General features: G+C 48.1%; 7 protein-coding genes across 7 annotated transcripts; 2 read left to right on the forward strand and 5 right to left on the reverse strand.

Moving 5' to 3' along the window:
* Positions 1–5: 5 nt before the first annotated feature.
* On the reverse strand, positions 6–1,033 carry HD556DRAFT_587445 (uncharacterized protein). The gene is made up of 3 exons (XM_041311023.1): positions 681–1,033; positions 559–628; positions 6–486 (listed from the first exon to the last, which is right to left on the reverse strand). The coding sequence occupies exons 1-3, from the start codon at positions 980–982 to the stop codon at positions 253–255; spliced, it is 606 nt and encodes a 201-aa protein (XP_041158761.1). The 5' UTR covers positions 983–1,033; the 3' UTR covers positions 6–252.
* Positions 1,034–2,017: 984 nt separating this feature from the next.
* On the forward strand, positions 2,018–3,604 carry HD556DRAFT_1382608 (Methylthioribulose-1-phosphate dehydratase). Its single transcript, XM_041303287.1, has 6 exons — positions 2,018–2,138; positions 2,208–2,296; positions 2,347–2,625; positions 2,724–2,911; positions 2,964–2,998; positions 3,048–3,604. Exons 1-6 carry the CDS (start codon positions 2,082–2,084, stop codon positions 3,117–3,119), a joined length of 720 nt encoding a protein of 239 aa, XP_041158762.1. The 5' UTR covers positions 2,018–2,081; the 3' UTR covers positions 3,120–3,604.
* HD556DRAFT_588299 (uncharacterized protein) lies at positions 3,360–4,996 on the reverse strand. Its single transcript, XM_041311025.1, has 5 exons — positions 4,901–4,996; positions 4,583–4,853; positions 4,067–4,528; positions 3,909–4,007; positions 3,360–3,839 (listed from the first exon to the last, which is right to left on the reverse strand). The coding sequence occupies exons 2-5, from the start codon at positions 4,721–4,723 to the stop codon at positions 3,690–3,692; spliced, it is 852 nt and encodes a 283-aa protein (XP_041158763.1). The 5' UTR covers positions 4,724–4,853; positions 4,901–4,996; the 3' UTR covers positions 3,360–3,689.
* On the reverse strand, positions 4,573–5,828 carry HD556DRAFT_588349 (uncharacterized protein). Its single transcript, XM_041311026.1, has 2 exons — positions 5,352–5,828; positions 4,573–5,295 (listed from the first exon to the last, which is right to left on the reverse strand). Exons 1-2 carry the CDS (start codon positions 5,555–5,557, stop codon positions 4,755–4,757), a joined length of 747 nt encoding a protein of 248 aa, XP_041158764.1. The 5' UTR covers positions 5,558–5,828; the 3' UTR covers positions 4,573–4,754.
* Positions 5,829–6,408: 580 nt separating this feature from the next.
* Positions 6,409–7,130, reverse strand: HD556DRAFT_1444848 (optic atrophy 3 protein-domain-containing protein; the record flags this gene model as incomplete). The annotated part of the gene is made up of 4 exons (XM_041306842.1): positions 6,409–6,766; positions 6,817–6,942; positions 6,994–7,040; positions 7,095–7,130. The coding sequence occupies 4 exons, from the start codon at positions 7,128–7,130 to the stop codon at positions 6,409–6,411; spliced, it is 567 nt and encodes a 188-aa protein (XP_041158765.1).
* Positions 7,131–7,524: 394 nt separating this feature from the next.
* On the forward strand, positions 7,525–9,124 carry HD556DRAFT_1432759 (RNA pol II accessory factor, Cdc73 family-domain-containing protein; the record flags this gene model as incomplete). Its single annotated transcript, XM_041305159.1, has 7 exons — positions 7,525–7,915; positions 7,969–8,186; positions 8,234–8,354; positions 8,404–8,491; positions 8,548–8,834; positions 8,892–8,968; positions 9,020–9,124. 7 exons carry the CDS (start codon positions 7,525–7,527, stop codon positions 9,122–9,124), a joined length of 1,287 nt encoding a protein of 428 aa, XP_041158766.1.
* Positions 9,125–9,659: 535 nt separating this feature from the next.
* HD556DRAFT_1444850 (dihydroorotase) lies at positions 9,660–10,791 on the reverse strand (the record flags this gene model as incomplete). The annotated part of the gene is made up of 2 exons (XM_041306843.1): positions 9,660–10,598; positions 10,654–10,791. 2 exons carry the CDS (start codon positions 10,789–10,791, stop codon positions 9,660–9,662), a joined length of 1,077 nt encoding a protein of 358 aa, XP_041158767.1.
* Positions 10,792–11,391: the final 600 nt, after the last annotated feature.

Raw genomic sequence — 11,391 nt, forward strand, 5'->3', positions numbered from 1 at the left:
GGTGGATCTGTGTACGCTTTCGCCTGCTCAACTTGGGCGATCGACGATAATTTTATTTACACTAAGTAAATGGATCAAGTTCTGGTATGCATGTCTTCTTCAAGTCTGCGCGTGCGTCCCCGTATACAATCCCAAAGAATGGTACCCCCTTTTAGCTGGTGGACCAGTTCACGTTACCTCAAGAACATCTATGGCTTTCCAAACCAAGCGCTCTGCATCTCAGACCCCTGACGTGGATCCACTTCCAGGGAATCACGATGTATTAACGTGATATCCCAATACCGTTCGATTTTGCTCGAACTTGCCCCCGCCGACGATGATGTTCTTTTCAGATATTCTTAGGCGTTGTTCAAGAATCAAGAAGGATATGATGACGTCGTCACGAATAAGCTCCGCTTCTCCCTGCATGATCACCGCAAAGTTTTGAGTTCGTGTTCCTTGTTGGAGGTGCGCAATAGGGTTGGACATGTCACCCTTCCGATATAACTGACAGAACATAATTCATGGGAGCAAACGTCAGAGAGTGGCACAAAGGCGATGCATCGCGTGTTGACTTACAGCAAGCCGGTAATCGGCGTCCGACTTCCAAACATAAGTTCCATGTGCAGTCTCAATGGAGTGGATATGACTGTGGTACACGTCAGTCACTGGGCTGCGCTCACCTATACCAGTCCACGTACTGTCCATTCTCAAGCTTGCTTTTCTGCAGCCATTTACTAAGGTTTATTGAAGAGCCACCATTTCTGTTAGGAAACGTGATGGTGTCTGGCAGGATATCTCTCCTGTCGATCCGAGCCAACAGATGATTGCCACGAGCATCAAATATGTCAGTCCGCTTGTCTGACTTTGTGTCGGTGACCACCGAGTACAATGGAGAAGCCGGTTGGTTATTGAATATTTTTGTGTTTTTCATATTCTCTAGGCTGAAATTATACGATTTAGGTGGGGCGGGTTTTGTCGCCGTTGAGGTTGTTGCCTGCATTGTGCGAAAGATGAGCGAAGGTAGAGTGTGCTTTGTACTAGATGCATGGGTGACACACCCAATTTATATGTTAAACAAGCTCTTGAGGCTGTGCAGCTAAGACATTCAAACGTCATATATCGGGCGGTACGATGCGGTATGCAGTACAGCCTTAGTACTTAGTACCGACACAGCTTAAACTGTTCCTGGATATAAACTACCAACCAGTAAGGAACCATGCCTAAAGATCTCGTGTGCACAGGTTGGGAGATTGAGAAATACCGCCGTGACCGTGCCTGGCACTGCGGCCCCGCCCTCGAGAGGTAAGAGACACGGATTGCGATGTCTTCTTTTTGCCCGTTTAGGCTAACCTAATGCCGACGACAGTACATGTGATTCGGTGCTAAGTATGCTGTATGACTTTGATCATTAACACTTGTCCATTGGTTTGAGCAATGTCTTCTAGAAACGGACCTTGCATCAGTTGTGGAAAAATAGTGTGACTACAGATGAGAGCTTTCACGTAGCTCCGAGTCAGAGCTCGTATTGATAGTCTCGCTGCTTGCGTCACCAGATGGCCTCCGGGAGCCGCGTCGTGCGTATGTGGTACACATCTCGTGCGCCCAATTTGTCATGATTTGCAAGCTACTGTGATTGTGGCTGTTCTTATCTCTGGTGCTGCTGTGGATACAGGCTAGCGCTCACCGGTGCACCCATGGTGTGGATTAATATAGCACAGCTTATGCTTACCGGGCTTCCTCAGCAGGCTATGGCTCATGGATCCTCTGGGTTCGGTTAGGCCCGTGCTTCTAGATCCTGTATACATAATACGCCAGACCTTCCGGTACACCGCGATTAGAAGGCTGGATCAAATTTCCCTTGGGTATACTGCTCATGCACAATGAGCGAGACAGAGAGATGCGGAACAGGAGGAGGTAGACGCAAGTACTAACAGCAAAAAACGCGCAGTAGTATGACGACGCATAATAGCCACCGAGCCGCCGGTCATGGCGAGCTTAATACTTATACACTAACCTATTGTAGGGTTAGGGTCAACTAGTCACGATAGTATCGGACTTTGATATTGCTATCTAACCAACCAACCAAACCATCGGATACAATGTCTGTCAGCATAGATCAAGAAGATGCTCTTGTAACGTCCACAGATCCTCTGCATGTGAGCCGTATCTGTTAAATGTTGACTCGACCTGTGATACTGATCATGAATAACATCGCTGATGATTAGCCCGCAAATCTTATATCAGAGTTATGCGCATCCTTCTACAGATTGGGATGGGTAACCGGTACTGGCGGGGGTATCTGTATTCGCACTGAGTTCGTTTCTTGTCGGCTGTACCTTACCCGCACTGATCGGTTTCCGGTAGCGATAAGGTGTACATCGCTCCCTCAGGCGTACAGAAGGAGCGCATCGAGCCTTCGCATATATTCGTCCTGCCTTATCCCCAGGCAGAGCCGTCTCCACATACAGATAGGATTTTCCTTCGTCGCCCAAAGTTGAACTTGAAAGAATCTGCCTGCACCCCGCTTTTCTGGAATGCTTTTACGGTTCGTAACGCTGGCTCGTGTATACACACTCATTCTCAGAACGCGGTGATGGCAACGCTGCTCTGGGAGAAAGAGAAGATGTTCAAAATTTCTCACCAAGTGAGTCGGGCTAGTATGCTATGAGCATTTCATACTCATCTTGTTTTACAGGAGGTATTGAGCTTTTACTTTGTATTCTCCTTTCATTGATCTCTCGAGAGATGATCAAGGGTGTCCGAATTGGCGGAAATGGCCCGACCCTTTCGTACCTTGACACCCTTGAAGTCCCGATCATCAACAATACGCCTAACGAAGAAGATCTAAAGGACAGCATGAAAGAGGCCATGGAGCAGTATCCTAGGGCCGCTGGTATCCTCGTTTTGCGTCACGGTATCTATGTGTGGGGTATGTCATCGGCCGATGACTTCGGTTTCTACGTGTTAACTTCCTCCATCAGGCGACGATTGGCAGAAAGCGAAAACCCAGACAGAGGTCAGTCACAACACATTTTAGATTTAGGTTAAAAGCTTAATCATATCAGTGCCTGGATTACTTGTTGGAAATAGGAGTCAAAATGAAGTTAGCTGGTTTACCGACGGTGCTCAATGAATGAGCGCTGGATGCTCAACCTGGGATCTATTTAGGGAAACAATTAGCACCTCGCCACTGATGCCATCACAGACCTGAGCCACGAGACTTCGGAATACGAGTGTAACAACCTCCCGTGACTATATCGTTCTACTAACGTGGCCATGGCGTGTTTCGGTTACTCACGTTCTTATGCCCTGTTTGCATGAACGCTAATCCTGGTGGTTATCGGATACAGATACACGAGGAGGTGCCGTTCTATTCTCTTTGAGTTGGAATCGATGCCTTGTTTAGCAACCTCTTGACTACATCACATGCCCGAGAAGCATGGCCCGATTGCACAGATCCCTGCATTCCCTAGAATCATAGTGCCGTGAATAATTCTGCTACTCAGGCTGGCTGCTGACGACGTATACAACAATAAACATCTGGATGTAATGTGCGATCGTACCTCCGAGTCCAATTACGGCAAGAGTAAGATTCAAGGCCCGGGGGTTGAGAGGCATATGCTGAATCGAGGAAGTAATTTCATTGGTCAAAGACTCAAGATATACAGTAGATTCGATATATACAATAGAACAGTAATACAATCGCGTTAGGTACATGTGGGTACGGAAAGGACTAGACTACGGAGATAATGCCGCAAGTCGCTCATTTGTGCCTCGTGAAGGTTTGAAAAATGTCTGCCGCGCAACACAGCAATCATGGCTGCCAATATCCACAGCCCACAATCGTAAGCGTTGGTCTGGCATGGGGTAACCTTATCCAACCAGGTCAGCAAGCAACGTTACATAGTGTGAGCGACAGAACCTACATTTAACATCCGACCTCGCCAGTCCTCGAGATCAATTTGAACGTCGCTGTGTCGTTGACGTGCTATCGTGAGGTACCGTTCGATCAATCTCATAATGTTCTGTAAAAAACATTTCAGTCATTCGGTTATTACCTAGTATAAAAAATAAAAGAACACACCTTTACATCCGGTTCCCAAGCTTCCTCATCAGCAAGACTGTCAAACAGATGGAGTTCTTTAGTTTTGAAATAGATTATACAGATCACCCAATGGCCGTCGACGACATCTTTTCGATGGATTGGGAGGATCCACACATCTTTCTCCCAATAGGAAGTCCAGCGTGCGTTGCGCCAGATGCGGTCGTCAGCTTCCTTGGATTGGATGCGCGGAAGGTCGAAGGTGGATAATATAGCGCAGTTCACAGATGGGATTTTGAACTGGGAATAGAGGATTGCAGCGCAACCATTGATGGCCCCGTCATTGAGACGTGCCGTAGGAGAATTGAGACATGCAATGTCCTTTTGGTCAAATATTTGACGATGGAATCCATCAAGTGCGGGGCGGATCCTTGTAGTGACTACGTCGGGTACGATGGGAAGGCGGGCTTCTGATGGGATGCAGAAGTCGTCGATCAACAAATCCTACGCAGATCTTAAGTAAGAATATGATATACACGACGGTTCACGTCAACATACCTCGGGAAAGCTACTAGCATCACACATGTCAGTATCGCCCTCTAGCCAGCCGGCTTGCTCAACCTCGGACTCCGTGGTACCTGCTGGGACCTGTACCGCATCCTCACCGACAGGATACGCACCCCCTAGCGACGATTGCATGTTACACGGGTCATGGTATACGGAAGGGGCCTCAGAGTACGTGTTGTGTTGAGGCTGAGGTACAAAAGGCTGAGCAACGGGCGAATAGTTGGCGGTACTGTAGGTGCTGCCGGGTAATGGGCCTGGTCATCTGATGGTAAGCGTCGAAAGGAATGGCTGCAAATAAGGCGAACTTACCTTGGAGAGGTTGACCAAGGGGAGGATTTGTACCCTCTGACATCCCTCCTGTGACCCCGGAAGATGTGCTGTGGAGTGCTGGTTGCGGCACGAAGAAGCGGTCTCGAAAAGTCGCGAACGATGTTGAGATCACACTGTTGATAATAGCATCGAGCTCATAGAATTCTGCTTGAGGGTCGACGGTACTATCATATCTGCACGAATGCCCCGTCGCGACATCTAACAGGGAGTTGTCAAGAAGCTTGAAAAAATGCCTCCGGGTCTCTTGAATTTCCCCGCGGACACGTCCTTCCAACCTGTCAAGGTGATGGAGACATGATTGTATGGCTGGTCTCATTGAATCTAGTTCAGACATCTTTCTTGGACGCGAAGACAACAGGTTTTGTAGCAACGGTCTGGATGAATTTATGGTAAGTTCATGTCGTCGTCTATGAAGCATAAGTATGCTTACTTTGCGTTTGCAGATTGCAGTAGCAAGGGAAATGGTGCAAATGTGACAGAATATCGCAAGTCTTTGCGAGATCGGGGAATGAGAGACAAATGTTCGAGGCTTTTATCTACGCTCCATGACCGTGGCAGTGGTCGACTTATGCCTATGGAGGGTCTAGTGGATTGAGGTCTAGTGGATCGAGGGTCTACTAGTGGATCAGTGCCCATTTAAGGCCTGGTGGGATCATGCCACAGTGGTCTGGTGGGTCCATGCCACTGGATGGCCTGGCGGGTTCATGCCCACGATTCTGGTAGGCTCTAATTAAGGCAAAGCTGACATTCTTCATGCCTTTGAAATCCTGGTCCGGATCATCCTCTTGAGCTGCATGTTGGTAACTGAAGGTTCTTATAGATATTGGTGATTGAAGGAGGGATTGGCCATAAGCATAGGGTGAGTCCAAGACGAGTCAAAGGTGAAATTAGCGCGCGAACAGCCCACGTCCGTGGCAAGGTTCCGGTTAGCGCTTAGCCATGCATGAGCTGCTGCGCTCGTCGCGCTATACTAGGCAGTAGGACCTCGTGCACCCGAACAGTTATTCCTAGTAATCAAGAGTTTTGTCACTTGAACGGACAAGTTCGATTCTTGCCATGGGCAGGACCACGGTGGGCGATGAAACGTAGCAGTGTAAGGCGCCTACCCCCGAATAATATTATTGCTTCGAGTACACGGCCAGGGGGAGGGACGAAAGTCGCATTCTTGGAGGTAAATTCATGTGTGATCGTTTCTCTCTAAAAGCTCGCATAGTCCCAAAGATAATGCCTATGCCTTTCAGTATTGAACCGATACCGTCATGTACTGCAGCAAGTCCGTATCCCGCGTCAGATATTTTAGAGAGGAGCTGCATGACATTAATTATTCGGGTGTAGATAGCAAAGAGGTATGGCGAGGACTATGCGGAGAGACATCCTCTAGAATTAGCAGCATAAGCAAGTGGTCAAAATCCGAGAAAAACTCGAGCGACCTCTACACAGATGGAGAGGGCACAAGTATTCTGACTGAGACTCACGGGCGGTCTATGTCAAGGTGATACCCTCGACGTGGTCGGCGCAAGCTCCACCCTAGGGATTTTCAATGGCGTATCTTCAAACTCTGCCCATCCGCCTCGAAGCCCGATCTCTACCACCCGCTCGACGATTCTCGCCAGCTCATTATTCCGTGCACGTTCTGATTCGACATCCCCCAAGCTTTCCTGGATTCTCTCCAGACGCTCTGTGAGTGATGCGACGTTCGTAGAGAGCTCCTCAATTCGTTCGTTAACGTCGCCTCGCTGTTTGGACTGACTTCGAGACGATCGCCATGTTTCGCCTATTATTAACAGTGCGGCGACTGAAAACAAGAAACCTTCTGCTAATGCGTTGGCACCATTTTCGATTGCTCTGAAATGCGAATGAAAAAGAATCGGATATGGGAATGATGAAATGCACACCTCGTTTCTGATAATGGTTTGACATGTTGCCTGGCCGGTTCACCGAGGATATTCGTCCTCAGCTTAATTTCGCCCACATGCATCCTCTGAGCAAGGGAAATACATATCGAACGGAAGGTTTCGTGCCTAGAAAAATCTCAGAATAAGAATCAACAAAAGTTGAACCACTACACATACTGCTTTGCCTGGTTCTTTATTTGTGCGGAGATGGGCTTCGCAAGTGTCTGTCACATCTGGACTGAGACCTCGAGGTAATGCAGGAATTTGGCTTGACTCACTCGAATAACAAGGGTAGCAAGTTTGACGGTAGCCATGTCGCTGTGTGTTGGGGCCGAAGTCTTGCTAGTCAGAGCAGAGCAACGTCAAAGATACTAGTTTAGAGCACTATGCCGAATCCGCACGTCAGCTCAAAGCCGTCGGGCCTGGACCGACTTGAACACCCGAGAATTGTCAATAGACTACCAGAGGAAATGTAAAACAAGCAGAACGAGACGTCTTCAATGAGCGTGATAGCACAACTTATACCTTTCGAAAGACACAGCACCTGCGGGTTGCTGAACCAAAGTTACTTACCAAGCCTTCACACTGTCGACCGCTTATTGAGGGGTCGCTCAATCTCATTATGTAAGCCCCTTTTAGCGCTGTGTCTTGTGGGTTTTAGTACTTATTGACTTGCTATTAACAGCGCTTTCTTGCTCACCAACTACGATGAGCTCAACGATGGACTCAGACCCGCTATTGGCTCTACGTCATGCGATCAAAACCAAATCTCCAATAACGTATGTCGCAAATTCTGAGCCTACAACTTCCCTTCTTGCTGCATCCCACATCGTTCTGTCTCCGACTCTTTCGCTTCCAAAATCAACTCCAACACGCTATTCGAAACCTGGAACCTCTGCATCTTCGCCGTCGGATTTCTTCACCCTTGAAGCCGTATATTTAGCATGGCTCCTCCGTGATGCGCCTGTTGCAGAATACATGAAACAGGCTCGGGACAACGGTCTTGCAGTGGGATTCGTGAGCGTTACGGAGAGGAAAAGCATTGTCGAATGGCTGGAAGGCAAGGTAAATGACTTGAAACGAATAGTGTCACTTGCAGGTGTGTGGATATGTAAACTCTACCTGGAGATGTCACCGAGCTTCCTGCAGCAGCAGAGTCAACAACACCTCCAGGCACACCTACCCACCCCGGCGCAGCCACAATGCCCCTAATTACTCCGAAGCGCACAGCGCATACTGCAGATACCACCACTCCCTCAAAGCGACGTTACGTTGCTGATCAACAAGATGTTGAAGTTGTAAAACGGATCAAGCAGAACGAGGTTGAGCTGCGCGACAGGAATACTGTACTCCGAGGAATAAAACCAAATGTAAGTCTGAATCCCATCCTGCATCTGTTTTACCAACCGCGTTCCAGAACTTCTCTGCCTTACGAGCTACATACTCTGAAAGATTGAAGAAGCTTAAGGAGACAAAACCTGGGGCTGGCCCAGTTCCTGCCCCAACTGCTGGTCTTCCCATGCAGTCCCGCAAAGCTAGTAAGTTCTCGTCTTGAACATCTTACTCAAAACTCTCAATTGGCTGCAGAAAATTTGTACCCTATCATCATGATTTCCTCTTCTCCGACTGCTCTTATAACTATGCATAATGTCAAGCGTTTCCTTCAAGAATCACTGTGCGTTCTACTCCACAAACCAAATAGTTCTCATTATTGATGTCTTACTCTTGTAGATTTGAGTCTTCCACGGCCGCGCGTGAACGTGCCGCAGCTGCAGGCAATTCCCGTGCTGAGGATGTCATTCATATTGACAGGCGGCGTGTACCGCCTTCTTCATCCTCACAACCTACGTCTACGTCTCGCGGGGACATTCAACGGTACTTTGTTGTTGATAGCACTGACGCTTTGCAGAAATTTGGTGCGGATGCATGGGAACGTGTTGTCTGCGTGATGACCACCGGCCAAGCATGGCAATTCCGTCCGTACCGGTGGAGTGAACCCCGAGCTCTGTTCCATCACGGTACGCAGTTCTCCTCTCACTGTGATTCCAATCGCTGATGATCGCGGGCTGCTTTAGTGAAAGGCGTATATGTTTCATGGGCAAATGACCCGCCCAACACAAAGATTAAAGACTGGAATGTCACGGAACTGAAGGTGTGCTTTGGCCTTTCCATCTTTTTATTTAGGCTTATAACATCACGCTAGATCGATCCACACAGACGACACATTGACAAGTCTGTTGTGGCGCATTTTTGGCAGCTCATCGATGACTGGACAATCACCAACAAGCCATGGTTGATCAAGTCATGATGTATGATGTTCTGCTTTCGATCCGTTATTGGTGGCAGCGAGCCGCTGAAACAAGGATCAGCTTTATTCCCCCGTTTTGCACTGGTTTGTACCTTTTGAGCCTCCCTTTACCGGAGACGCTCACTTATGTATCGGAATTTCATTTCTTGTACTCGACAAACATAACATGTAAGGACCGACGACCTACAGGTGAATCTGTGGGCGATTATAAGCCAAACATAGAGAACGTGAAAATAAGAATTGGAAGTGTCCATGCAAGCTGGCTATGTCAAGGATCACGGCGAGAGTCTCGCCTGGATGGTAGCTATGAGAGCAGTGGTCCAAGTTCACGTCATGACCATGACAATATGCTCAACCTGCAGCTGCATGCGACTAAAGTTTGCAAAATGTAGGTTACAAGGTGAGTGGACTGCTTACATGCCATGTAAGTACAAAGTTGAATCACAGTGTGGGCGAGAACCAGTCTCCCATAGTCAGACCATTTCACGAACGAAAACGGTCGTTCATTTTCGCCTTCAAACATCTCGCCCCTCGATCATTCCTTGATATTCACGATCTGCCACTCGATCTGTCTGTTTGCCCAGAAAGGCACGACTGTCTTCCCCTCACTACTATATTCAGCCTGCACGCTCACGCCTTGCACCTTCTCGACAAAAACCCTCGGAGCGTCTGAATCCGCCGGAATCTGATAAAATCCGCGCCCAAAATTACTCGTAAAATCAGCCAACCTGTCGACCGCTCCGAACGAATCGAGGAGGTGCGCGACGAGGGGGAGAAGGATAGGAGATGTATAAACTCCTGCTGCACACCCGCTTGTAGCTGTCGCTGTCGATTTTGAAAGGCTCGGATGCGGTGCAGAATCAGAGCCGAGGAAGAATTTCTTATTGCCGGATTTGATAGCTTCCTGAAGAGCGCGACGATCATCTGGAAACTTGGCGACAGGTTTGCAGAAGTGGAAAGATTGGCCTGCCCAATCGTCGACTGTGAGGGAGAGGTGGTGCGCTGTGATTGTGCATGCGACATTGTCACCGCAGGCTTTGACAGCATTGATGGCTGCTGCAGTCGTTGCGTGTTCGAGAACTATACGCAGCTTGGGATATTTGTTCGCTAGGTTTGCGAGAACGGGAAGGAAACGTTCCTCAGCGTTGAGGACGCAGATGTTTTTGGAGTGGTCGGATGGAATTTCTCCGTGAAGGTTAAGCACGATGCCATGCACCTCCATCGCTTTGAATAGTTCGTCGTACTTATCATAGCTCTCGATTCCCTCATCCGAGTTCGTGGTTACGCCACGGGGATATGATTTGACGCCGACAATACCCGCAGCCTTCCAATTCTTGACATCGTTGGGATGGAGAGCGTCGGAAAGATAGAGCGTCATGAGGAACTCCACTTTGAATGATCCAGAGTACTCCTTCAACCTTTTCTTGTATTCGATTGCCATCTCCGTAGTGGTAATTGGAGGCACGAGATTTGGCTGTGATCGTCAAATTGATCGTTGTTCTATGAACTGAGAGGTAATTAGCACGTACCATGACATAGGCAAGATAGAAACCACCCTCATGGACGTGGGGGGTAACGAGCCTTGATAATTCACCATCCCTGAGATGAACATGAAAATCAGCGGGGGCGGTTACTTCTATTATGTCTCCATAATTTGCAGTGGACATGATCGTGATGGAGAGAGCTTCATCTAGCCGAGAGTTCATATTATGTATATCCGGTCCGTTCCAGCCCGTTCCGAGGTCGCCTTCGCGATCAGTGCGATGAGCTGTCGTCGGGCATAATTACATTAATCACTATAGCCAGACACTGGTAACAAGACAGACAAAACGTATTCTGCACCGGGAATCTGACAGCGCTGGTGTTTCCACCTCTTCAGAAAATGTAACCGCACCACCACAGTCAGAGAATTTTGAGAGCGCTTATGACTTCTTGAGAAATAGTTACTAGTAATTTAAAGGTATATAAACAACTAGAAAATATTGGGGGCGAAATTTTCGGGTCAAAAAGTCGTTCAGGGACTCCACTGGCTCTATGAATTCGTGTAAATTGCTATCAGGATCTGCAATTAATTCGAGGGAAGGAATAAAGGTAGCATCCGGCGCCGAGTCACCACAATATTGCCGCCTTCTGTTTCGTCAACGGAAGGGTATGCTATTCGCGTATAAAAGGACGATAGTCACTGTATTATAAGCTTCAACTTCCTTGAATCCTAAAGCCACCACTTGAGGTCACTTTTCAAAAATCCTTCATTCATCATGGGTCAC

The sequence above is a fragment of the Suillus plorans genome (assembly GCF_016647745.1).
Source record: "Suillus plorans strain S12 chromosome Unknown HD556scaffold_39, whole genome shotgun sequence".
Taxonomy (NCBI): Eukaryota; Fungi; Basidiomycota; class Agaricomycetes; order Boletales; family Suillaceae; genus Suillus; species Suillus plorans.

What these genes read in the sequence shown, in the direction of transcription:
- HD556DRAFT_587445 (XM_041311023.1), bottom strand. Translation starts at nt 982, where the DNA reads ATGCAGGCAACAACCTCAACGGCGACAAAACCCGCCCCACCTAAATCG. An exon ending in AGCAAGCTTGAGAATGGACA is followed by an intron (nt 629 to 680) that starts GTACGTGGACTG and finishes CGTGTACCACAG; the next exon opens with TCATATCCACTCCATTGAGA. An exon ending in ACGCCGATTACCGGCTTGCT is followed by an intron (nt 487 to 558) that starts GTAAGTCAACAC and finishes ATGTTCTGTCAG; the next exon opens with TTATATCGGAAGGGTGACAT.
- HD556DRAFT_1382608 (XM_041303287.1), top strand. Translation starts at nt 2,082, where the DNA reads ATGTCTGTCAGCATAGATCAAGAAGATGCTCTTGTAACGTCCACAGAT. An exon ending in CGTCCACAGATCCTCTGCAT is followed by an intron (nt 2,139 to 2,207) that starts GTGAGCCGTATC and finishes GCTGATGATTAG; the next exon opens with CCCGCAAATCTTATATCAGA. An exon ending in GGTATCTGTATTCGCACTGA is followed by an intron (nt 2,297 to 2,346) that starts GTTCGTTTCTTG and finishes GGTTTCCGGTAG; the next exon opens with CGATAAGGTGTACATCGCTC.
- HD556DRAFT_588299 (XM_041311025.1), bottom strand. Translation starts at nt 4,723, where the DNA reads ATGCAATCGTCGCTAGGGGGTGCGTATCCTGTCGGTGAGGATGCGGTA. An exon ending in ATGCTAGTAGCTTTCCCGAG is followed by an intron (nt 4,529 to 4,582) that starts GTATGTTGACGT and finishes AGATCTGCGTAG; the next exon opens with GATTTGTTGATCGACGACTT. An exon ending in GGCGAGGTCGGATGTTAAAT is followed by an intron (nt 3,840 to 3,908) that starts GTAGGTTCTGTC and finishes ACCCCATGCCAG; the next exon opens with ACCAACGCTTACGATTGTGG.
- HD556DRAFT_588349 (XM_041311026.1), bottom strand. Translation starts at nt 5,557, where the DNA reads ATGGGCACTGATCCACTAGTAGACCCTCGATCCACTAGACCTCAATCC. An exon ending in CTGCAATCTGCAAACGCAAA is followed by an intron (nt 5,296 to 5,351) that starts GTAAGCATACTT and finishes AAATTCATCCAG; the next exon opens with ACCGTTGCTACAAAACCTGT.